The sequence below is a fragment of the Megalopta genalis genome, chromosome 7 (assembly GCF_051020955.1).
Source record: "Megalopta genalis isolate 19385.01 chromosome 7, iyMegGena1_principal, whole genome shotgun sequence".
NCBI classification, from domain to species: Eukaryota; Metazoa; Arthropoda; class Insecta; order Hymenoptera; family Halictidae; genus Megalopta; species Megalopta genalis.
The window spans coordinates 22,534,803-22,561,739 of record NC_135019.1 but is presented as its reverse complement, the minus strand read 5'-3'; the positions used below and the strand labels follow the sequence as shown (position 1 = coordinate 22,561,739).

Genomic DNA, 26,937 nt, shown 5'->3' with positions numbered 1-26,937 from the left:
TTCCTGTGAAATGTGGATATTAACGTGGCCAGTTATTGGCCTCTATAGCCGGGATGAAAGAGTTTTGCAAGGATTTTGAATAAATACTAAACGAGGTAATGAAATATTTTGCATATCTCGCAAATAATTCTACACCTTTCGATTTCCGAGAATTTCACGCATGGTCATAGGGACTAAATTATACCGAAACAACTCTGGATATAATTTCTTAATAAGTGGAACCATGATATGTAATGTGAATCATATTACATAATTTACAATTGGTTTGAAACACACAGGTGAAAATGCATTTTTTGTATTCTATATTATTCTGTTTCTCTTTTTATGATGTAAGATTTGAGCAGCATTATATATAGCAGCGTTGGTTATTAGCGACTATTACTCATGTAATAGTCGTAGATTATTTATGTTACTATTTTGATGATTGTGTTAATCTTATCATACGTGTTTAATTTTTTGGCTTACGAACCACTCCGAAATGTATTGACATGTATTGTCTCACACTCCGGCCCCTCGCATACACACATACACGAACGGATTCAACAAAAGTGTCATTAATGGCCTTCGTTGATTACGCTAAGCAATGGTTTGTAAACTGTTCCCAGCATACCTCTCCCAAGAGGACAATTCGCGTTTGATTGGAAATAGAATTTACCAGTACTGAAAAAAATAAGAAAAATATATATTAATATACAAGTATCTCTGTGATACAGAACAAAATACACGACACAATTGTTGCAGTCATAGAAGTATAGAAACATCTCAGAAGTTTGATTAACATTGACCACGTACTTTCGTTTATAGTGAAATAAGATGTCTGTAAGCAACTTTAAGGAAATAATTAAATCATTAAAGTGCGTTCATTAAGTGTGTTTTCTTCTTGTGCTGAAAGTAAATCAACAAGTTGCTGTGCATCTTTATGTACAGTATTGATGTTCTTGAGGACATACGTATGTAGAATGGTCTGTCATATGTATATTCTACATACATATATGTTGATATGACATATACATAGATCGTAGATCGTGCAGCAACAGGTGGCGGAAACTTGAACACATAAATTCTTATGACAATTTCCCCAAAAACTAAACAGTAAAAAATAACAGTTTGGTCTTTGTTCTTCAACCAAAAAATATTCGATTTGGTATATTGAATGTCACGTTTTAGATTTCGTGTTTAAACTGAAAACTAAACAGTATATCGGATATTGTGGTTTACAGTTCTGTTTGCTATTAGAAAAGGTGGTTTCAGTCCCGTTTTTTTAGTTTCTTTTTAGTCAAAAGTAGAGTGTAAGAAAGAACAGTCTCATGTGATGCAATGACGTAATCTATTAGTAATTTAGTAGATGGGATGATCATCTGATGTGTAGAGGACGACACAGATAAAAAACAAATAGAGTTCCAAGTCTGACGGTTGCATGTTAAGTAAATTCTCTCCAATGGGAAGAAGAGATACGAGAGAGGTGAGATAAAGAGGTGACAAATTAAAAAAGTTAATGCTTGAATAAGAAAACGTAGTTGTAAGGAACATTTGAGCCAATATACCACGCACCACGGTGACCAAATTAAGTAATAAGGATTATCACGCGTGGAAGTTCAAAATAGAGCTGCTCTTGACAAATGAAGGGCTATGGGACATAATAAATAAGGAAACCCTAGCACAACCGAGCAAGAAGTGGAAAGTTAAAGAGGGCCAAGCAAGAGCAACCATTGAGCTTCTCGTTGATGATGAACAATTGAATATCTTGTGTTCTTGCTAAATTTATAACATACAGGTTTTAATTTATTTTTATAGTTAACTACAATTTCTCCAAATTTACGACTGCAAGAGTCAGATACACGCTTACTTCGAAATTATCATTTACTGTTGCAAAATTCAACATGGAGTGGAACGATTGGTATGCAAGAAAACAAAGAATATTTAATGTTTTGATTCGGTAAATGATCATTATTAGCGAGCCTTTCGATGTAGCATAACATTTTTTTAACAGTTAACGATCAAGGAACAAGCCTGATATTACGTGTTATTACTAGTGATTTATCATAAGCAGCCTAGTACATTTCCACCCACCTGTTGCTGATCGGATTTGCGTGACTCCGTAACACACCTTAACGCGGTAAACGTTTACGTAATTGTTCGAACAATATTAATTAATTAGTGAGCAAGGCATTTATAACATTTATGTTTCAATAGACATTACAAAATGATATATGGCATTTATAAGATTGAATTTAATTCCTAAAGTTTGCTCACGTTGAAAATACCTAACGATACAATTCGAAATTAGAGGACATTATACTAACATGTTACAAGGTCCATTCTGGCTCATCGGAATTATAGCAGACTTATCACAGTTCCCAGCTATAAAATCTTCCCAACTATTGCATCGTATACCAAGAACGCTGTTCGGGTGTAATGCAGATTCTCGAATAAAATCCCCAGCCCTAATATGGCTGCACATGTCTAGAAGGTCTGTTGAAATATTTCGGTAGTATTAAAATAAAGTAGCAAATGATTTTAACGATTAAGTTTACATACCTTCTGTTATTGGGCAACCTGGTTGCATTCTACGTCCACCGTTCGGATAATAGTCTTGATGACCACAGGGCACAATAGTGCCGGCATAGCCCATGTCAGAGTGAATGCATTTAACACAGCGCGCATCTGCAGCACTTATCGTACGCTCGGGAAACCCGAAAAGAGGACCAGCTGGGTCCATTGCTAGAAGAAGTAATAGTCGACTACTTACAAGCTTAATAAACTAACGTATTAGCCTCAAGTAAACCACAAATGTTAACCTCAACAGTAGATATGATTGCGAAATGCTTAGGTCTCTACATACCCATTATCTGTGAGACTGTGAAAGACAGATTGCGTGCAATGTCGCCAATTATTTGACTACCCATAGAATGTCCACTGAGCACGAACGTTTCACTGTTCATCCCATTCGCTACCAACAGCTCGATACTTTCAATTAGAACCACAGCTACGGCCTCGATCAGCGAAACCGCGGATATATAAAATCTGTATGTAACATATCTGTAATCTGCGACTATAATATTGCAGTCGTAACCGTCTAAGTAGGCTGCAACGTGTTCGAAAATACAACATTAGCTGGGTTGCTGTTTGTTGTATAGCTATTGCAATAGCTATACGTAACCGGGATTACGCCTTGCAATATTTTACGTGCAAATCGGGAAATATAGAAAAATATGTCGTTTCTTGGAGGTAAATAATGGCGTACCTTCTGTTATGGCCACGACATTTGGACTGTCTGCCGTATTCCGATAACCATGGCAATGCAATACTGTACACTTGGTCAAGTCCATGTACTGCAGAAGGTGTGTTGAATTTCTAGAGTTGACCTCTTTATACGTGTAGTTGCTACAAAGAAATATTTATTTCTTGCAATTTTATGTATAAATACACCTGTATATTTATTTATAATCCTATATATATGCCTGTTCAAAACCTATATATATAAACCTGTTCAATACCTATATATATACCTGTTCAAAATCACCTGTATATTTATTTATAATCCTATATATATGCCTGCTCAAAACCTATATATATATATAAACCTGTTCAATACCTATATATATACCTGTTCAAAATCGACATCCCTACGCGGAACGGTTCGACTCCAGCTGAATGTGAGAGCGTACTCACGGTGTGAATCGGTATACGATGTCCAAATTCGGGCATCTTTGGCCGGAGCCGAACCATTACAAGTAACGCGAGCGAAACGTTACCACACCAGCACAGCACTAGAAATATTAGTCAGTGGGAAAAAGTGGAAGGTTCAATTCGGCCTACCTGAACCCCCGCGCCGTAATCCAGCGCGTCTTTCTGGCATTTTATTAGCAGCTTTAACATTAATTATCTCAAAAACTATATATCACTGTACCAAATCTCATCAAGAAATAACATGCAGTAGACTGTGGTACGCTGTAATCATTTTCTTTCTGTCGGGTGCTGATGTGAGGATTGTTAGTCACTGTTCCGGGTGTAACAATCTGTGTAACTTCTGACAGCTGCCTGTGTTAGCGTCGATGTAATTATCCTCGACGAATTCCACATACACAATTTCGAATCACAATATCACTAGAATGCTGATGTCCTAGAAATCTATCGCGATACAATCATGCAATCATGCATGCTTTCCTGGTAATTATGTCGGCATTCTCCCAGGACCAGAAGCATAATGAGCATAATTCGATAGGCGCATAATGAGCCATAGTAATGTAGGATTTGATGGACGAATGAGTGCGTGTATGCGTGTACATGCGTGAATGCTACAAAATTCTACGAACGAGCGAAGAATACGAGTGAGAGAGCATGGACGAGAGTGCGTGAGTGAGAAAGCATGAGGCAGCCGAATTGTAAACGTATAAAATAATACACGAATTTCCTTTGCCGAATAAACATTTTCTTTTAGTTTCTTTTTATTATATCGGAGACTCCGTTATTTCAACCGATCCTCACCCCACAGTAAATTTAATCACTAGCGAAACTAAGAACATGTAATGCATGTTACGATGATACTGATACTTCCGAATGCGATTGTAATACGCTAGAAATTTACTTATGTAAACATAAGAGAAAACGATCATTATTGTGAGTTCGCATGATGTTTACGTACAATTCGAGGAAATACTCGGACTAGATAAATCTTGGAGACGTTTAAATGAGCTTGAACGACAAAAGTGTTCGTACACCAGAATAAAATTATGTCATTGTAAAATTCAGAATATGTTTACATGTAATTAAAAAACATTTCTTAGTCTTTAAAACTGTATAGGAATAAATAAACATGAACCTTTTTTCTTTAAGTAAATAGAGCATAATTATTACCTATGGTACAAATATCGGATCACAAAAGTCTTCGTACAGTTGCGAGATAAGATACGTAAAAGCTCTATTATTGAAACAAATGACAAACTAAAACATTTGAATTCTGAATATTCATCGTAGAATGCCTTAGTAGTCTGCTAACAACGAGTGCAATAAATTCAATTACAGAATTAGTTTACAAATATGAGTCGCAATCAAAAACAAAGAGAAACGACTATTGAAAAGCGGGAAATTATTATTAATTTATTTAAGAAATAACATTGAAATAACATTCCACGATATAATACATTGTATGAAAATATAAAGAAGAAGGATGTGTTGTTAATAAGCTGCGTACGAGAAGATCCAAGAAGTTAGGAACTAAGGAAGGAAATTTTATATTAAGAAAAATAAAAGCGGAACCAACTACAAATGCAAGAAGAATTGCAACAGAATTACGAGAATTCGATGGAATTTATGTGCATGCTGAAACAATACGTCGTACACAATACATTGAAATAATTTTCATGCACGTACCGCAAAACGTAAGCTATTCGTGAGTGAAACTAATCGTAAAAACAATTGCAATTTACAAAAACTTATGTCGGTAAATCCACGTCGTTTTTGCGAAAAACTATATTTTGTGACGAAAAAGGTATGGAGAAGATCAGGAACTGTCTTTAATAAGAAGAATTTGCGAGCGAGTGTGAAAGGTGATGGTAGATCAATAATGGTATGGGCTTGCATGAATGCAAAGGAGACGAACAATTTGCACATAATTGATGATATTATGAATAAATTTGTTTATCTAAAAATATGCTTAAAGATAACTTAAAAATTAGTTCCGAGAAATTTGGAATTTTGAATAACTACAACTTTTAGATAATGATCCTTCAAAATAATGATTACTTCAAGATAATAATCCTAAACATAAATTGTACTTAGTACAACAGTGGCTTATCTATAATATTCCCCATGTGATAGCAACATCTCCTCAGTCTCTAGATCTCGATCCAATTGAACATCTGTGGGAAGAATTGGGCCGAAAACGTAGAAGTATTAAAAAATGTATAAACAAGAAGTTCGAACCGGGATGAATCAAATAACATTTTAAAATCTAAATGGGGAGATATAAGTAATTAAATTTTAACCCTACAAAGTATTAATAGTCTTCAAATTCGTACTATTAATAAGTGTACGAAATATGTAAAGAAAAAAGGTTCGTGTTTATTTATTCCTATACAGTTTTGAAGACTAAGAAATGTTCTTTAATTGAATGTGTAAACACATTCTAAAAGAACGTTATGTACATACTAATAAAATTGTATTGAACAAATTTCGTTCTTGTGTACGAATACTTTTGTGGGCAACTATATATGTTAACAGCATCGTATTTTTTAGAAAGAGAGAGTTCGAAAAGAATGACGGACAGTCTTTGACAGTTTTAAGATAGGGTCTTGAGATGGACGTGACCTCAGGAATGAGTGAATCTAAACAGACCTGTCGACGGACAATGCACAAGTGGTCGGTTTCCATACAACAAGTGAAAAAAAGTCTGTTTTAAAAATATATCCCCATAATGCACAATTTATTCATTAGTAGTCAATTAAACATATGGCTTATTATTTACTATGATCTTATTTACCATTTGTTCATTTTGGACACTGCTACATGACTTCAAAATAGCCTATCACCAAATCATCCTAAATTTATATCATCGTTTGTAATTATTTTGTTCTTTGAAAATAAATAATTTTTACAGAATTTAATGTATTTAGTATGTACTTAAATTATGTCACAGGACACTTTTTTTATCTCTCACATTTTTTGAGTTACGTTCAATTGAATAGTTTACATTTTCATTTCATTTTTTAATCATGAATTCGATGGAGTTCAATGTTCGTTTTGATCGCATTTTGACGAGTGATATCTTAAATCACAAAATAATAATCACAAAATAAAAATTGGCTGCTATTAACTGCTATTGGAGAAATCACTTAATAATGATGCTAAAATGGTACGTGCCACGAAACACCGTGATACCTATCGGCTACCGAGTTACGCGAGATGTTTTCAATAGGTTGAGTAAAATATCAATATTTCAACTGTTCGCCCTCTTTTAAAACTAATGAGAATAATTATAAATTTTTTTCTTATTATATGCAGACTTTTGCTAACATCCGACTCGTTCATGTCGAGTATGAGGAAAAGAACGATCAAGAAACCGAAACCATTTCTCAAAGAAACAATCGAAATACTGGTTTCGGAACAATGTCCATAACATGAAAATGGAGATGTTCCATTGAACTGAATTGAATTGAAAACAAAAATTGCATTCTTAAAAAATTTATTTATAAACAATTAAAACACTACATTTTGTTTTTATTATTCTATCCCAACAAAAACCCAAATATATATACTAGTAATATAAAATGAAAAAGTAGAGCTTAAATATATAATTTTAGTTGTTATATGTTTTTTTCGCTTTTTGTATGAAAATCGACCACTGTGGCGACGGTTGGAGACGACGTAGAGTCTTCCGACTATCGGGTGTCAAAGGTCGTCGAGTGAGACAATTTATGTTTGAAGAAGGCAAGTAGCCCGCTTTGCCAACAAATTGGGACTTCGTTCCCGAAGGATCTGGCCACGGAGTGGGGAAGGCGATGCCTTCTGGTCAGATGACCGTGTGATCGAACTCTCGGCACTTACAACAGGAACCTTTCATGAACGAGAGGCTCGGATGTTTTATAATAATTCTTTACTGATTTTCTAACATATATACAGGGTGTCTCAAACATGTCTCGCATTCCGGAAATGGATGGTACCTGAGGTCATTTGAAGTAACTTTTTCCTTAGCGAAAATGCAATCCGCGGCTTTGTTTACGAGTTATTAACGAAAAACACTGACCAATAAGAGGCTACTTCGGCTGGCGCGAGGAGGCCTAGCCAATGAGCGCACGAAGCCCAGTTCCGCTCATTGGCTGAGCTGCCTCGCGTCAGTGTTTTTCGTTAATACACTCCGCAGCTCGTTTCTCTCGAATCGACAGGGCCGAAGCTATATGTAATCAACCCCGATGGATACATCAGTGTTCTGTCTTTTTTTTCTGGATACTAATCGCCAAAAATAAGAAAAAGAAAGAAAGTAAAAAACCGTTTTTATTAAATTTTTTGCAAGGCACAAACGAGAAGCAGAACAAAAGGACTTTTGACATAACCTTGATATGACCTTAATAATAACATAACCATAATCTTGACTATTTTTGCGTCAGCATGCTACAAGTAACTTTAAATTTAATACAAATTTTTTCTATTTTTCTCCCTTTTATCATTTCTTGCTTTTGATACTAAACTTTCAACTATACAACAATTTTCAATGGAATTTTTGTTAATCGAAATCGATTAAAAGGTATTTCACACTTTGATGATTAGTATCTGTAGAAATATATGAAAAACAGACAGATCACTGAAGTACTAAAAGAAATTCAAATATTATTTACACAAACTGGGTGTCCCATTGGATCCCATTGGATCGATGTTGATTACGCATAGATACGGCCCTGCCAAGTCGAGAGAAGCGAGCTGCGGAGCACATGGCGGCAAAACGTCGTGCATACGTTACCGACGAATATTTTTACGGCCTGCTCGAAATGTGAATCGTTCCGACACTTCTACTGGGCAGTATCGTCTTCAGAAATGTCTATAGAATCCGCTCCTGGGTAGAATTTCCGTGCTAGATGATGAATTTTTTGTATAAATACAAAAATAGTACGGAGAAATTACGCACGTCGGCACTTTTTTAAACTTTGATATTAATTTATAGCTATTTAGGATCAAAAATAATTAATAAGTTGTATGCCAGTATATTCGGGGAACTCTCCTCTATCTTTCAAGATCTATTAGAACTTCCTAATGTTTTTATATTTCATGAACTACCTCATTTTTGTCGAAAATTCTAAATTTTTACAAAAGCTTGTGTTTTTCGAAAACTACAGCAATTCGGCTTCCGGATTCTTGTTTGGGGAGTGAAGGATCACACAGTGACTATTGAAAAACAGGAAAAATGTTTCAATTTGTCGAACAGTGATTAGGCATGTCAGTTTCGTAGAAGCAAAAAATAATCTCGCCAGCAATTCGAAGCAAGAAACTTTTGAAATCAGCTGTTCCATACTAGCAACCTTCACGCCGTCCACATAGGAATGATCAACAAAAGTCTCTGTTGCTTGTGTTTACTTTCATATACTGACACATAACCTACCTCTTGAAGTAAAGGCGTAGGTTAATGGTATTGAGAGGCCATAACCAGTCTTCGATTATTGTCAAGGGATTAGGATAAGAAGTCGTGGTCAAAGTCGTAGCTGCGGACGAAGCAAATTACAATTATTGTTAGTAGAATAGAGTATTGCAAACATTTGTTCTTTAAAACAATCTTTTAAATATAAAAATTAAAAATAGATAGAACTAATTCACTTTAATTGGTTGTTTTGTTACAATGTTTATAGCCAGTCACGTCAAGAAGCGTGTTGACACCTTTCCAAACGGAATAACTTTCTTAAATCTGATCCAAATGACTTGAATTTTGAAAAAAAACACAGTCGTAGATTCGTACCTTGAGAATTTGATGTTTTGAACGGATTAGGATACACACATTCTAGAAAACAGCAGCAGAGAACAAATGCGAAGTACCAATGTTTTGCCATTTTGAGGATAACAGTAAAACCCGCGTGTTTAACCCGATCGCCGCACGCTGGAACTGTGTCAACCAATTTGGTCAAATATGCATCGCGGCATTATATATTACATTGGTATTATCTGTCGTCCGAGCGTTGCATATTCACACATCAATGACGTTATATACCGAGGTTCAGAAGGACGCAAGAATTATAATATTCGAAAAATGTAATATATTTTTATGAATGCAATCATTGTTATGACAGATCGTTCATTTCTACATGTCAAACAAAACCATTTATTTAAAACTATCACCTTCTCACATGAAACAAGTAATGTGAAACATATTCCAAACATTTATGACGTTATACTTATGACATACAATGAGTCACAGAAGTATTCGCTCACTTTACTAACTAAATGACTTGCATTTTTTTTAGATGACAGAGGGACTAGTCAATAGACGATGTCTAGTCTAATAAGACTAGTCTAATAGACTAGTCTAATAAGACGATGGCTAAAAAACTTTTTTTTAATTTTGCCATTACTTGGAATGAAAAGAAAAAATTAAAAACCTTCGTTTTTTAACTTTTTTATCTGAGCCTATAACGATAATTTAAAAAATGCCTTTTGCAGATCTCAATAACTTACATACGCGCTGAAAATTTGATCGAAATCGGTTAAACCAAAGCCGAGATACAGGCGTTGAAGGATTTTAAAAACTGCAGATTTCTTAGAGTTTTGGGTAAAAATCGTGGTAAAACTGCGATTTTTGCGATCTTTAATTTATCCTAACTCGTAACAACGTGAACCGATTTCGATAAAATTTTCAACATGCATATAAATTACCGAGATCTACGGAAGACATTTTTTAAATTTTCGTTATAGGCTCAGATAAAAAAATTAAAAAACGAAGGTTTTTAATTTTTTCTTTTCATTCCAAGTAATGGCAAAATTTAAAAAAAGTTTTTTAGCCATCGTCTAATAGACTAGTCCCTCTGTCATCTAAAAAAATGCGAGTCATTTAGTTCACTTCTCAAAAAGTTATTGCGTTTTAAAAGATGAGCGAATACTTTTGTGGTCCACTGTATATATATTATAAAAATTACTAATGGAATAAGTTGTACTGTCTTATAATATCATAAACTATAAAATATTGCACTTTCATAAAACTGTCATCTAAAAATGATGGAAAGCACAGTTGTGTGACACTTTCATTCGCATAAAATTATAATTATCGCCTTTAAGTTTATGCAAACATATTAAACAAATTTTTAAAGTTTGTGCAAGGAAAAAACTTTTGTAAAAGTAAAAGGAAACTTTTCGTAATAACTCTTCCAAATAATCTACCAACTATGAAGTAATCTAAACTGATTACGTTAGACGATTTACCGCTCAAATTCTAACGAAAGTTAAAAGAGTAAAAGAGCAGATTATCCGGGAACAGTATAATACGTGTATATTAAAGAAATGGAACAAATGCTTGCCTATTACCTTGGCGATTCAATGTTTCTTGATATTTCGAGATAATGCAATATTTTACGAAGGTCTTTGCTGTCACCTCGATGGTCAATGTTATCACTCACAAGAAACTCCCGAAGAACCGCGACTATTAGATTCCAGAAAAATGACATGTGTTATGTTAATCCTTGTTACACCAAGCAAAAAATTTATACGAGCAAGGGGTTAGGTTCCAAATACTAAAAAACGTACTATTATGTTTTTATAATTAATAATGTTCTCTTCGTCATCAGTATCAAGCACCATTAAATGAAAACGTTTTCTTTTCCATAACATATCTTCATCCACTAAACATTCTTTAACATTATCTTTCTGTTAACAATTTCAATTGCTGAAACGGTATTAGAACGAAATATAGCTGTATCGTATAGCTGAATGTATGTATGTATTATTATGTATTATGTGAGTATTACCTGTAATAAATAGAACTGTTAATACAAGTATAAACACTTTTTGCAAAAGTTAATTAAATCCATGTAGTTTTCAGAAAATCTTATTTGGAATCTTGTCGACTATTACTGAGAATGAATAGGAATTTCTTTATGTGTCTGACCATGGTTCACCTTTTCCACTTCGAAATGCATTAAAGCTCAAGAAGCGATCGAATTTCAGTTACATAATTCAAACCTTCCAATGCATTCAACTGCTAATTATTTGAATCACGTGTGTAATTCAAATACAGTGCAACTGAAATGCAATGTAATAGAGATACAATTCTTCAAATTACAATTCAAAACTTCGAAGAAGTGAGATATACATATTTACGTTTTTTTTTTCACGTACTCATGCTTTGTCCCTTTCGCAGGACATTTTATTACCCTTTAATTTATTATTTTTTAATTCGTAATTTTCATTCAATTACATTGTAATTCGTAATCTTCATTTGATTACATCGTAATTCGAAATTAATGTAATTCAATCGCTCAGTATTTTGCAATTGTAATTTCAATTAAATTTAAAATACATTTGTAATTTAATTGAATGGAGATCCGAATTACGAATTACAATGTGATTGAATTATAATTTGTAATTATAATTCATAACTCATAATAACTTTGTAATTATAAATCCTTAAGTAAAAAAAAAAAAATACTGCACAACTCTGGATAGAATTAAGAATTTTGTAAAGCTGTTCCATTTTATAATGTATCAAGGCTATTATAAAATTATATTGTCTCATATTTTAATACAAATTTTTTTGGACGTATTATGGTTGTACTATGTAACGTATACCGTGCACTAAATTCTGGACATTTGCAAAATCTGACCCTTCAAAGTAATCAGGTTAATGCATCGGTGTTTTTCCGTTCGAGTCCAGTTTCGATATAAGTTGTTCAGCATTGCAGACGTTAATCTATTCGTAAACAACGTCTCTAAAAGACAAATTTTCTTAATTGCAATCTCATAAATAAGATTCAGCTGCGATTAAAGCTGTCGTCATAAAACTTCGGATGTTTATGCATCTATCTTAAATACTACTACTTGAAGTCGAACAAAACCATAACCAAAAAATTTATATTAAAAATGGAAGCATTACATACTTTGATCTACTATGATAATAATTATTTTACGCGAGCAACTTTTTTTAGTTTATTATATTTTTCGTCTGGAAAAATGTTAATGTCTTTATAATAAAATCGCAAATTTATATTTGCAGAAACAGCTTAATTTCTTAACGATTGAATTTGCTTGTCTGCAGAAATGATTTGTCAGCACTAAGAACAATGAAAGTCAGGTTTCAGTACACGCATAGGAAATTGAATATAAACCATACACATATATTAATGTATCTAAATGAAAAATATTTAATTCTTGTACACGGTCAATTTTCTAACATGTCAATTTTCTAATATCGATTCTTACACTTGTATCAAACATTATTTCTATTTATAATTATTTATTTAACATAAAATCTAATAAGAAACCTACGTATGAACATATGCGTTACGCACATCAATCAAAGTTATGTATTAATGCAATTACAGACTACATAATATCTGTATCGTCGTGTGTTTTACTCATTCACGAGAGAATTAATTACTACGCATTATATTCGACAACGCAGTTAATTACGTATTATATAACATAAACAGTGATTACATATAATATGTCATCCATATAGTATGTTTAGGTCTACGTTATAGAATTAAAAACACCGAAAAACAGGATATTATAAAATGTTGTGTCAATTTTTAATGCTTGTCCGCTTAATGCTTGCTTGTTTGGAGGAGGCAAGTTAAAAAACATTATACTAACACATCGAATGGTGCATTAATTTCGATCGTACTTATGTCGGAAAAGCTACATTTTACAGTCTTAAGATCAATCCAGCTATCACATTTTATAGCCAACAGACTATCTGGATCAATCAACGTTTGTTCCGCAACAGCCTCACCTCTAAAATGACTGCAAATTAGCCCAAGATCTGTGAAAAGAGAATGTTCATCATAATATTCGTTATACGGAGTGTCTCACCTAACTCGGACATCTAAAATACCTTGCTTGTTTCTTATGAACATATTATGATGGGCAAAAGAATTTGTTCAAGGTTATATCTTTTGAGATTTTAAGGTCATCGAAGTTTTTAAATGAATTGATATATTTTTACCACCGCTGTATGATAGTCGAGGTTAAAATGAGTTCAACGATCTATAATGTTATGACCTCCACGTAACCTTGAACAAACCTTGTCAATCATAACATTTGCTACTTTTTCTATCGTAAAAAATAAGCGAGATATTTTAGATGCTCGAGTTTGGTGAGATACCCAGTATAGGTAAGAACGTTATTTTGTTAGCAAAATAACCATAAATACGTTACAATACAAATAAACACATCGTAAATAAGAAGCTAACAGAGTTCATTTCATCGTTTATATAATACATTGTAATAATAGGAATGGCAATTAAATTCATTAATTTAATTAAGTTGGATTAAAACGGTCAATATTTGGAAAATATTTAATAGTTAGCGCTTCTCAAGGACTTGAATAATAGAAAAACTGAATACATCTCGATCTTTTGTTATACAGGGTGACCCAAAATTATGGTACTTCCGGAAAATGAGGGGTTCCTGAGATCATATCAAATAACTTTTTCCTTTAAAAAAATTTTCTCCGAGGCATCCTTAACGAGCTATTAACGAAAATGAGAAGTGAGCTCAGCTAGCGCCAGGTGGCCGAACCAACGAACTAACGAAAACCTGTTCCGTTTATTGGCTCGGCCGTCCCGCGCCAGCTGATCTCGCCTCTCATTGGTCACTGTTTTTCGTTAATAACTCGTAAACGAAGTCGCAGATTGCATTTTCGCTAAAAAAAAGTTACTCCAAATAACCTCATGAACCCTTTATTTCCCGGAAATACCATAACTTTGGGATATCCTGTTTACATAATCAGAGGATAGTTGTAACCGGAAGTCATCCTAGACCGAAAGTCAAGAATCATAACAAAACAATAGTAGTAAATAGCAATAAAGTGAATGTTACTTGTTTTAATATTATTATTAACATTCATTCTGAAAGTGTTAATTGTCTAATCTGTAATATGTTGGGCTCATCATAGTTGTGAGAGAAAGAATCCATCATTTGAATAGACCGCATGAAATATTGGTTCCATGCATTCCCCTATCATTATGTATGCGCTTGACACAGACCGTGTCAGAAGCAGACGGCGGAGTCTGTACATCATAGCTGTCCAACAAGCTTTGCTGCGGGCAAAGGCAAAACCATGGACTAAGGGCAAAGCTAGAATCCGCCAATCGGTGTTTTCCCTGGGCTGAAACGCTGCCCGTGCGGGCAAGCTGTTAAACAGCTCTGTTCTAGTTAGTCGTAAAGAGGTCCTGCAGGATCATAAGCTGTAACAAAGAAAACTATGCTGACCATAATTTCGAAATTGTTTAAGCGGACAAACCTCTGCAGTTCTCGATATTCGAATTGAATATTTATTCGATTAATTATTTACAATCGAGCTTCTGAGTAATGCAACTAGTAATTAAAGAGTATTCATTCTAACGAGAGTATGGATTTTAATGTAAACTTCCATTTTGTGAAGACTAAAATCATGGTTGCGTTTCGTTTATTAACAGAAAAATTCTTCAAGCTAACAACAAATTGATCTCTAATCGTTAAAATAATACACCTGAAGTAAAATTCAGTGTAGTCAAGTATCACTTCAAGCTTGTATATCAAATGCATTATCAGAAGAATGGAAAAAGAAATGTGTACCACGAAATTGGAACTTCATGATCGACGCAAAATATAAACTTTCTAAAATACATAAACTTTCTATCACAAAAACTGGGTTAAATAAATTGAATTAAGAATAACATCATACACACGAATATTGCAAGCTTGTCGTTAAAAGTAGCGAAAATAGGTTACATTTGTATTCTGTTTGTTGATATTATGTAAATAATAGGTACAACTAGGTAAAGAGTAACACACTGATGAACAAAATAATAAGATACCTCAAGATTTTTTGGGTATAAACAATTATTTGTACATATACGTGAAAAATGAATACACAACAAAATAAGATAATAGTTTTCTTCTAAATCTCTATCTCTTCCTTCATTAAATTTAAGTAGACAGAACTATTCATACTACCTTGAATAAATTTTATTTCCATCTTTCACCTATAGACGATACCTGCTCTTATCATTACTCTACCATCACCACATTTTGTCGGTGATTAAGTCACAGTATATTCAATGGAAAAAGCAGTGGAAACATATTATATTTATAGGTAAAAAAAACTGAATTTGGATGGATCAAATTAACATAAATACTATTTACACGATTTAAGAAAGGAGTAAAGTGTATTAAGTTGCCGACAATGTGGTGGTGGTAATGGTACAGTAATGATGTGGGCAGCTATCGGCTATAGAAGAAAGACGGAAATAAAATTTATTCAAGGCTGTATGATAATAGTACCGTTTACTTAAATTTAATTAAGAAACAGATAGAGACTTACGCTCGTAGAATTTCTGAGACGAAATATATATTTCAGCAAGATAATGCAGCTATGCATACCACTTGCATAGTAAAAAATTACTTTAAAATGGAAAATGTAAAGGTTTTACATTGGCCAGCAAGGTCTCCCGACCTAAGTATTATCGAGAATGTTTGGAGAAATCTCAGCCGATCATTATATGAAGGTGGAAAGCAGTATAATAGAGTATCCGAATTAAAATCTGGAATTTTAGAAGCTTGGAAAAGCTTAAATTAAAAGTATATAAAATATCTGTATAGATGTTAATAACCAAGAGAGATTAAATAACCAAGAAGAATGGCTGAAGTGGTACAACATAAAGGATAATCCATTTGTTATTTCATATTCAAATGCCTTATCATTTTACCCACACAAAATTTCATGTTCTTTTATATAAATAATAAATGTGTCGAACGATTTATTTAATTTCTTTATATACAGGGTGTCCCACAATTATTTTAACAGCCGAAAATGAGGGGTAGCTGAGGTCATTTGAAGTAACTTTTTCCTTTGCGAAAATACAATCCGCGGCTTCGTTTGCAAGTTATTAACGAAAAACACTGGCCAATGAGACGAATTGGCGCGAACCATATGGTTATCGATCGGCCGAGCGGCACGTGCGTTTACCGCTGAGTTTGACAGTTGAAGGAGGGTCTGTGTGCGGCGTCCGAATCAATGAACAAGTCACGGAGCATGAACTTTTGATATTTTTTTTTACCACGTGACAGTGATAATTTCAAGAAAAACGCTATTCATCCTTATTTCAGAACGTCTGAAGAATGTTTACAAAATTTTCGGTCCCGAAATAATATGTAGTTTAACCGTGACAACCGTTTTAATTTTCTCACGTGTACCGTATGAAATTTGTATGCGATATGTACAGTGAAGATTAACAATAAGCAACCCAGTCGAAGTACATAAATGATATTTGAATTTAAATAATTCCGTGTCCGAACAGAATTCAACGAACGATGCGCAAAGCTAATTTAATAAATAATAATCGCGTTAAAGGACATAAGGGATATGTTTGTTAGAGAAATATGAAGAATATTATCAATAAGAAACTCATCCATTTAGTTGTAAATCCACTTCATGCACGGAAATGTGTGCAGGAGGATAGTGCATGGACCTCGTACAATGTATGATGAACTGCACAGCTGATCTCTATCCGACAGCGACGAACAGAAGGATATCTCCGGGCAAGCAATTTCAACGTTTACTTTCACTGCATTATCACTAAACACTGATCACTTATCAATAATATTTATGGACCAACTTTCCTGGGTTAATATGTATGGCCCTGAAAAGAGCCGATTGTTTTATGCGACGCGTTCGAAGTTCATATCGTTAAGAAAACATACCGCGTTGACGGGATGAACTGCGGAAGACTAGCACGATGGCTGACAATGTTCGCGTTCGATGGGAAACAGTTCAAATTCGCTCGTAGGAAAACGAAACAATGTCGGCCATCGTGCCAGTCTTCTGCAGTTCGTCTCGACAACGTGGTACATACGTGTCGTTAACAGTGAGAACTTCGAACGCGTCGCATAAAAATATCTGCTCTTTTCAGAGCTATACATATTAACAAAGGGAAGTTCGTCCATAAATATTATTGATAAGTGATCAGTGTTTAGTGATAATGCAGTGAAAGTAAACGTTGAAATTGCCTGTCCGGAGACATCCTTCTGTTCGTTGCCGTCGGATACATGAAGTGGATTTTACAACTAAATGGGTGAGTTTCTTATTGATAATATTCTTCATATTTCTCTAACAAACATATCCCTTATGTCCTTTAACGCGATTATTATTTATTAAATTAGCTTTGCGCATCGTTCGTTGAATTCTGTTCGGACACGGAATTATTTAAATTCAAATATCATTTATGTACTTCGACTGGGTTGCTTATTGTTAATTTTCACTGTACATATCGCATACAAATTTCATACGGTACACGTGAGAAAATTAAAACGGTTGTCACGGTTAAACTACATATTATTTCGGGACCGAAAATTTAGTAAACATTCTTCAGACGTTCTGAAATAAGGATGAATAGCGTTTTTCTTGAAATTATCACTGTCACGTGGTAAAAAAAAATATCAAAAGTTCATGCTCCGTGACTTGTTCATTGATTCGGACGCCGCACACAGTCCCTCCTTCAACTGTCAAACTCAGCGGTAAACGCACGTGCCGCTCGGCCGATCGATAACCATATGGTTCGCGCCAATTCGTCTCATTGGCCAGTGTTTTTCGTTAATAACTCGCAAACGAAGCCGCGGATTGCATTTTCGCAAAGGAAAAAGTTACTTCAAATGACCTCAGCTACCCCTCATTTTCGGCTGTTAAAATAATTGTGGGACACCCTGTATAATGTCAAAACTATTACCTTATTTTTTCTACTTTAGTTTATTACCTTATTCATTTTCTGCGTATATGTACAAAATAGAGATATTCATACCCAAAAGTCTTGAGGTGTCTTATCATTTTTTCCACCAGTCCATAAATAAATTTTGATATTTACTATATTGGGCACTTACGGATGTAATTTAACCAATTACTTGCTGCACCGTAACTATATTTGTACATACCAATTATATTTTAGGTTGTGAATGGTAAGTTGTATGCAACTATACCGACAATTTGAGCACCGAAAGAAAATCCGGTGCGTCATTCCAGCCATCATCAAGTCTTGTGTACCACCACGTAAAACACCAGCTACATCATAAGCCAGCACGTAATCGTGTAGAACCGTAATATCACATCCCTGTAAACCATTGATAGGATATTGTAGTCGAAATTTAGAACATAATCTGAAACAATGTCGAAAATGGAAATCGGATTACGTTGTTACTTTCGCGTTATCCGTGCACAGTTTTATCCGTCTAATGCAAACCGCGACATGGAGTGCATCACGCGAAGACGAAGCGAATCTTGACACAACTACAAATATAATGAGTACTACATCTCGTGTTCTAGAATGTGATGTTCCTAATTGTCTACCCTCCACACTTCACTCGCCGACAATTTAATTGAAACTTCTGCACTTCAAAGAAGAGATCACTTCTTCGCACGATTATTCAGGAACAAATCTAAATTTCGCAATACAATTCGTAAGTTGCCACGTTATTTACTTTCGATTCAATATACTTATTTGAAAACCTTCATATTGAAAAGACATATTATAGTGCCGTATATATACATTAATTACTTTGTGATATTATTTTACTTAATTAGTGTAAACGACAAATCAAAAATTTAATGGAAATAAAAGAATTTTTTTTAATTAAGGGAAGGTAAAATAAAAATTAGAAAATTATTAAAAAATAAGATTACTATTTTCGTCGATACAATACAAATTTTCATCCTGTGTTAAGAAGGTATACTACCCCTAAAAATATGCATCTGTGTAACAGGCTTTTTAACTTTTGTCGGCAAGTGTATTTCCGATTTTCAATCAATACGTACGAAAGAAAATAGCCATGAGCATATGACAGTGTTTTCTTAAGGCTCATTTCCATCGAGTTGACTTTTGCCATTTGGCTCTTCCGCGTGACTCTGGCCAGCGAAATGAGCCAACCTGGTAATATCCGCATTTCTACTGCGTCGCGCGTCGGCGCAGGCAAATCGGGAAGGGGAGTAGGCAAAGCCAAACAAGTTCGAAGCATTTCATATCTCTTCAGTGTTATTTGAGAAGGGTACAGTTCCACTTGAAAAGCTATGCCAGTTCGTTTCCCATCCGATGTCGGTAAAATATCAAAAGAAATCGTGCCAGACGGAGTCAAGTCATCCACACGAGGAACAGTTTAGGTTCTAAAGTAGAATCTGGGGAAAAATTAATAAGACCTAAAATTCTTTCCAAAAATACTGCTAGCTCATATGATGATGTATTAATTGCTAAAAAGTTTAGATAATCTTAAATGTTTTATGAAGAGAAGATTTTCTTATCAAGTTTTTGTAACAATTTATTATCATATAAAGAAAGAGAAACTTTTATTTGAACAATATTTTTGTCACTTTATTGCTTATGCATGGCAAATCAAGAATAATTACATGGAAAGTTGGAAAAAATTAATTACTTCTCTTTGAAGTAAAATTTAAAAAAGAAAATGTTTATTCAAAATTTTACTCATTAATTATATATCAACAAATTACAATAACAAAATTAATAAAAAACTTTTTATGTAATGAGAAGGTGATATATTTTGAGCGTTATACGCATAACAGAGTTGGGCATTAATCAACTATATTTTGATGATTACAGTAATTGATTACTGAAAGTAATCATAATAGTCATAATCATTAATCTTGTAATAATCATAGGGAGTAATCTATTGTAGTAGATTTGCATAACGCTTGTAATCTGCAATCATTAATCAGAAATCTATAATCATTTGAATGATTGCCATATTCACATTCTACCCTATACATGTATCTTAGTGTAAGGTATATGTTGTTGTGGTGGAAATCATTTTTTTGTAAAGGTCATATTTTTTGAGATTTCAAGGTCAAAATGTTGTTTGATGTTTTTTCAAATGGGATTACATATTTCTATCATTATATTATGATAGCTAAGATCAAGACGAATTGAATAACCTATAATACCATGATCTTCATGTGACCTTGACTACGAGAAATAAAGAAATTTGTAGACATGGGCACGCACAATGAAATAACTACAACAGAAACATTAACAATGAAATATTTATTGTAATAAATGTTCAAAATTATTTCCATTGACTCTTCAAGACATTTATTAATTCGATTATGAAAACTCTAACAGAGCTCCATACTCCATATCAAAACGTTATACCAAAAAGCGTGATGTCTATCGAAAGGAACATGACATAAACATGCTGGCATTTGGTATCAATAAACGTGTTGTAACGACATGGAAGAAAGAATCCGACAAGTTTGTGCTACTGTAACACCCCAAATGCTCGCAGATGTGCGACGCTCTTTCTGTAATACTTCTGACCATGACATACCAATTCTACTTTTCGTCATATTACAAAGCCATGTAGACTCGACACATCTCCCAACTCAGTTTTCTCGAAAACAAAGCCTTAAATGAAAAAGTGTTACCCTTTCTCCTGTTCTACCACAATTTTGGGTCTAGTGGTCATGACATGATTTTTATGTCGTTTTTAATACCGTTTTCTATGTAAAAGGTTGACTTGTGACTATGGTTCTTTTGAGACTATTGTTCCTCCTGGCGAGTACCATATGATACAGCAAAAAAATTAGATCTTGATTTTCAAGGTCATGGTCAGTTAGCGCGAAGTTTCTTTAACAGATCTCCACCGATCTAGAAATATAGAATTCCGCTATTATGATCGCGACAAATAATTTTTTGCTCCCTGTACATATCATTCAGGAACACCCTGTATAATATTGACCCTTCGGTATGTTACTCCAACTACATTTGCATCGTTCACGGTAATTTTCAAAAGTTTAACCAGTTGCATAGAAACGTAATCAGCTTAGAATGCAAGTGAACCTTTTGCAAATGTAGATATGGCAAATGAAATCCTACGAAAGACTGCAAGTGGTAATAGAGCGTTTTACGACTAGTAATATCATTCATTATGTCACGCGAAAGAATATATCGTCGGCTGAGTGCTTCGCGCAGGAACTGGCACCTGTGACCAGCAATTTTTCATTGAATCCAATAAAAACGTATAAAGTTGTCATCAGTCAGCAGTACTCAGGCTAATAGGAGAAAAACTTTCGTGCTTCCGGATAGCGTTAATAAATTAATTTCTCCTAGCACGCATTATTTTACTCAGTTATTTTTATGTTATAATATTATATTATAATATTCAAAATAATTGTAATAGAATGTTCAACGTTTAACAAAAATTTGATGCTTCTGCATTGTCTTGTAGTTTTTTTATGGTACTTGTGATTTCAAGATGCTCACGGATACAGCAGCAGGTATAGCAGGTACAGCAGCAACATGTTATTAGCAGTTCCCAACAGCGTTAATATGAAAAAGATTGGAATATGCCCCCCTGCTATTTATATTTTTCTATAATTAAAATTATTATTCTACATCAAGACAAGTATTATCTTATTTTATAGCAGTATCACACTCGGTAAGCCAGGATTCTTATAATTCAAATTATAAGCAGTATTAATTATTTATAATAATAATAATAATAGTAATAATAATAATATCAACGGGATGAACAGTTTATTACAATGAGAGAGAGAAAGAGAGAGAGAGAGAGAGTAGTAATATGATAGCAGTAACAATCACGCGGGGACAGACGAAATACAAGAACAAAAAAAGAAAGAAAGACGAAAAAAAGAAAATAGAGAAAAAAAGAAAGGGTGAAAACCAAACTTAAATATAAACACTTGAGACTATTTCTCTTTTATTTTTTTTTATTTATACAAATAATACAAATCATTATGAAATTCAAATATTATACAACAAAATTTTCTGGGATTGCATTCTCATTTTGCAGTGTCACTTTTATCACAAGAAAAGCGGTTTATGGTGAAAGGTAGAGAAACTGAATTATTTAGAGCAAACACGTTGTTTATCGGTTTATCGTCTTCACGATGTGTGTTGTAAATACATATCTGAACGTCATTATGTTAATAGCATCGTTAAATATATTATTGCAATCTTAAATTATAAATCAAATTCTACTTGTTTTACACAACACTCGAAATTTTGATGACTTCTCGAAATTGTACACGTTCGTCATTGGCTGTAGAAGAAGAAGAGTTCAAGGTACAAACAATTTTTCAAAGAAACCTTTAAGACATTTATTTGATCTCTGTTCCTTACAATTAATGCTGAAAACATTTACTTCAATTAAATATTTGCAACGTCATCCAGAGCAATTTGATAATCCTTCATCTCAAGCATCTCGTCTTAAAGCGAAGATAACATAGAAATGAAGGCATAACAAAAGCCAATATCATTACCCGAACGAGTTGATTATAGCAGGAAAGGACCCCAAAGCAACCGCAAGCTTGTTAACACACTAAGGCAGGATAATCATCTTACTTATTTCATTTTTTACGAAATTTAAATATTGTTCAACAAAATTTTCAGGAGTTGAATTATTTAGAGCAAACAAAATTTTTTATTGTTGTCTTCTTGCATTTTAAATATTTGCAAGAATTAGCAACCTATGGTAGATCTCTCCCATGCTTTTTTATTCAGCCGATATGTGGCAAAACAGTATCCCCTTTCTATGGAAAAGCTATGCAATGTGCTGGTGTCAGTTGAAACATAATAAGGAATCACACATCGGTTAGTTGACTAGCACGAAGTATGCGCGACTTTCTACCACAGTACATCATATGTACTCTACTGTAAGAATTTTGTAGCTGTTTTGAAAATCAATATGAAAATTGGCAAGTTTAGATAGCTATACAATTATACTCGATTTTATGTATTAGTAGAATGCGTGTAAAAGTATCACAAAATACATAACCGCAAAGTTATTGATATTTGAACTCCCGTAACGTTGTGTAAATAAATGTTACAACATCCTACCTATGCTCATTTAGAAGAGCGAACTCTCCCTAATTCTAATTAGTTTTATATTATTTTGCTTTTTACCAAGATATGAAGGTTCCCTCCAATATTTTAAATGGAGTAATTAATATTTCTTCCAGGATTCGGATAAAGCGTTGAATTTTATATAAAAAAGTATTACACCAAATGTGGTCTAAGATATATAATAGTTGCTGAGATATTAGCGAAAGTACATTACATCTATTAGGTATGACCATAGATCAACGTAACTGTTAACGCAACGTGACTTTGTTTACGAACGGCCGATGAATATTGCAAAACACTGTACTAGATGCTACATAAGTAACAACATATGCAACAACGTATGAATGTCCTGTAAAAACAGCAGAAACTCTTGATAATGTTACTCGTTCTCTAATATTAAGATTACGTGATTGTAATGGAGAGCAGTTCGAACATCGCTTAAAATAAAACTTATTTCGTTAATATCTCAGTAACTATATATCTTAGACTCCATTTGGTGTAATACTTTTTATGTAGAATTCACACAACGCTTTATGAGAATTCGGAAAGAAATATTAACTATCCCATTTAAAAAATTGAAGGTGACCTTCATATCTTCATAAGAAAGCAAAATAACATAAAACTAGTTAGAATATTATATGTCCCCATATAAACCATGCAACTTCTATCTAAAACATTTTTTCGTACAACAAATATTTAATGAGTTATTTGATTGTAGAGTTGTTTGAAAATTTCAATATTTCTGTTTTACCAAAATTTTTATAAATCTTTTCCTTTTATAAAGGAAAGTCTCCTCTTTATAATGCTCTTTCACAAGTTCTTCTACGATTTCTTTCTCGCGGTTTGATTGCCTCTTAAATAAAAAGTATAGTACCATGAAATTTATTATATAAATTACTATAATTCTAACCGTGAATTTATAATAATTTATTGTAGTAAAAGGTGCAAAAATGATATGTAATCAAATCTGCGTGACTTTAAACAGTTTAAGCCAAATCATATAGACGCATATCAAATGCATAAATGATTCATGTATATCTTCCAAACGGGCTACTATCTGTTATTCTCCCATTCGAATAATATATTACGACATTTGCGTACTATTTACGAATAATTAAGGCATTGGTGATTCTACCAGAACAGGTTTATTTACATCAGTCAAGTTGAGGCTTGTTGAAGATAAGCTGTTTAAATGCATCGCTCATACGGGGAACATTACTTTAAAATATTACGCTAATATTTCGTTTACGTATCGTTCCCTCACTAATTGCGCGAGCCAATAGAAATTATCGATAATACGTGACGTGTTGTACAATATTGGTTATCCGTAATGAAGTGAATTTAATTGTACGATTTAATTAAAAACTTCGTGAAATAAATTATTAATATGAAATGCGTATTGAATTCCACTGTCACGTGAATATTTATTATTTGTCTTAATAATTGAATCATGATCTGTAATAATTAAAATAAAATACAGTTTCGAACCGTTTGTTTGTCCATTATGGGAACATTTTGAGCGAATATACCTTATATTCGTATACAATTAACTTGCCCTAGTTCATTATAGGTTTTTCCTAAATTATGCTTCATGTTCATGGAACACTTCTCTTTTAATTGCAATTAAAAATATAATGTAAATCGTATGATAAATGTTCTTGTTCGAAATAAAATGTGATTATATTATTTTTAACGAATGGTATAGCAAAATCGTACTTGAACGGAACAGTCAAAAGACGTGAAATCAATCCCAGGAAGCACTAGAAAATGCTCACACATTAAATCAGTGCAGTTCAGCGATTGCAATATGTTTGCTCGGAACATCTAATTGCGAGATTCTTTCTGATTAACAGTGTAGCTAATAGCAAAATTGTTCAGATCATGGTAAAATGCAAGCAAAAATTGGGTGGTCATGTATCGCAGACTGATAATTGCACTCACTGTTTGCGCACCGAAGAAAGTTTCGCACCATCTATACATATGTATACATCCAAGTACATAAACATTTATATGAAAAAGAAAACTAGTAGACGCAGAAAAAAAATTTACTCCTTTCAAATTTTCTATCGACTTGAATCTGGATTAATTACAATCATGATCTGGTACAATAAGATGATCTCATTGTACCAGACATATAAATTATCTTACAAAAACGTTATATTTCGTTAGTTTATCTATATTCACACTTTTATGAATATAATTTGACAAAAATTGTGATTTGTAGTTTCGTTTGGTGTGATAATTTATAAAACATTGATCAAGATGCATTCTTGGTTTATCTGGACATGTATTACAGAAATAGGTCGTCTCATGTCTTCCCCCTGGTTTGTTTCGACTGGAACAAACTTTGCAATCTTTCTTTGTGCCAGTAACAATTACATGCAGGTTCCCGTTTAGAAGAATTTTGTTAGAGTTGGACGTCGAACTTGAAGATCTATCTCGTGGTTGACAAAAATTTTGTGAAAGTTCAAATGTGTAACTGCCTGTTCGTTTATCTGCCTTTTTACATGTTTGTAGAGAATGTACGAATTGATTAAACAAATTTCCAGTTCCCAGAAAAATAATTTGCGCCACCACTTCACTTTCTCATGAAACACTACGTTGAACAATGTTGATCTGCTATATCAACGCCGCCCAAGAATTTGGTATAATTTATAACAGCATTGGGTTTTGTATAAGTATAAGGGGATTCCTGTTCTGCCATTCCCGTATTTGAATCTGCCAGTGTGTAAATTCGGATGCTCGAGCCATTGTCAGTGCCGAAGTCTTAGAAAAACTTTTTATTAATTAATATTTATCTTATCCCTGATATAATGTGTCTTTTCACACTTCGTATGAAAGGATAACAACAACGAAGGAACGTTTCCAAGAACCAATAGTGCATTACCCTCGGTTAGAGATAATGAAATCTGACTGACTGTCGTCTTTCACTCGCCACTCGTCCAGCCGCGCGAAACGCCGTGGCGACCGAGAGTCGCCTTTCGTCTGCTAAGGGTTAACTTTCAGGTAGTTACTAAGAAATCAGTGTGTAAAAGGTATTATATGTAAAGTTTGTAATAAGTACTATAATAACATGTCAACATTATACTGCGTCATTAACCGACCAAGTAAACAACTGAAAGCTCTCAGAAATTCGTAAGTAACTTGTAAAAACTGATCTTACTTAACATCGCTATTAATGATTGGATTTTGCATGTGTATATAAAATCATTCTTCCGAAAAAAGATTATGTCCTCATTCTAAGAAAATCAATACGCTATATTTCCACAATAACAAACACTATAATGTTTCTGAAATAAAATATCAATTGGAGAGGTCAATGTTGCTATTAAAATACGAAAATTATTTAATTAAATACGCCTTATGTTACATTTATGTCACTTGACGATGTAGAATCATAGTTTCA

The 26,937-nt window shown here is 33.5% G+C and overlaps 3 protein-coding genes across 9 annotated transcripts in view; 1 reads left to right on the top strand and 2 right to left on the bottom strand.

The window, feature by feature from the left end:
- LOC143259846 (RYamide receptor) overlaps nt 1-26,937 on the top strand; it is a 284,265-nt gene that overhangs the window by 174,854 nt on the left and 82,474 nt on the right. The gene's annotated exons all lie outside the window — the stretch shown is intronic.
- LOC117225237 (lipase member H-A) lies at nt 286-9,634 on the bottom strand. 2 transcript variants are annotated; one of them, XM_033478608.2, is made up of 7 exons: nt 9,482-9,634; nt 9,092-9,191; nt 3,245-3,384; nt 2,843-3,085; nt 2,539-2,721; nt 2,304-2,472; nt 286-660 (listed from the first exon to the last, which is right to left on the bottom strand). In XM_033478608.2, the coding sequence occupies exons 1-7, from the start codon at nt 9,531-9,533 to the stop codon at nt 555-557; spliced, it is 993 nt and encodes a 330-aa protein (XP_033334499.2). In that variant the 5' UTR covers nt 9,534-9,634; the 3' UTR covers nt 286-554. The 2 variants fall into 2 exon arrangements, with proteins under 2 accessions (XP_033334499.2, XP_076379737.1); XM_076523622.1 differs by having other exon boundaries at nt 9,443-9,617.
- On the bottom strand, nt 12,807-26,235 carry LOC143259826 (uncharacterized). The gene is made up of 4 exons (XM_076523521.1): nt 26,132-26,235; nt 18,861-19,017; nt 18,598-18,773; nt 12,807-14,876 (listed from the first exon to the last, which is right to left on the bottom strand). Exons 1-4 carry the CDS (start codon nt 26,233-26,235, stop codon nt 14,870-14,872), a joined length of 444 nt encoding a protein of 147 aa, XP_076379636.1. The 3' UTR covers nt 12,807-14,869.

What these genes read in the sequence shown, in the direction of transcription:
- LOC117225237 (XM_076523622.1), bottom strand. Translation starts at nt 9,533, where the DNA reads ATGGCAAAACATTGGTACTTCGCATTTGTTCTCTGCTGCTGTTTTCTA. An exon ending in TGTCGTGGCCATAACAGAAG is followed by an intron (nt 3,086 to 3,244) that starts GTACGCCATTAT and finishes AACACGTTGCAG; the next exon opens with CCTACTTAGACGGTTACGAC. An exon ending in AGGTTGCCCAATAACAGAAG is followed by an intron (nt 2,473 to 2,538) that starts GTATGTAAACTT and finishes ATATTTCAACAG; the next exon opens with ACCTTCTAGACATGTGCAGC.
- LOC143259826 (XM_076523521.1), bottom strand. Translation starts at nt 26,235, where the DNA reads ATGGCAGAACAGGAATCCCCTTATACTTATACAAAACCCAATGCTGTT. An exon ending in GCAGATCAACATTGTTCAAC is followed by an intron (nt 19,018 to 26,131) that starts GTAGTGTTTCAT and finishes CGGCGAGTGAAG; the next exon opens with TGTGGAGGGTAGACAATTAG. An exon ending in TGTGCACGGATAACGCGAAA is followed by an intron (nt 18,774 to 18,860) that starts GTAACAACGTAA and finishes AATGGTTTACAG; the next exon opens with GGATGTGATATTACGGTTCT.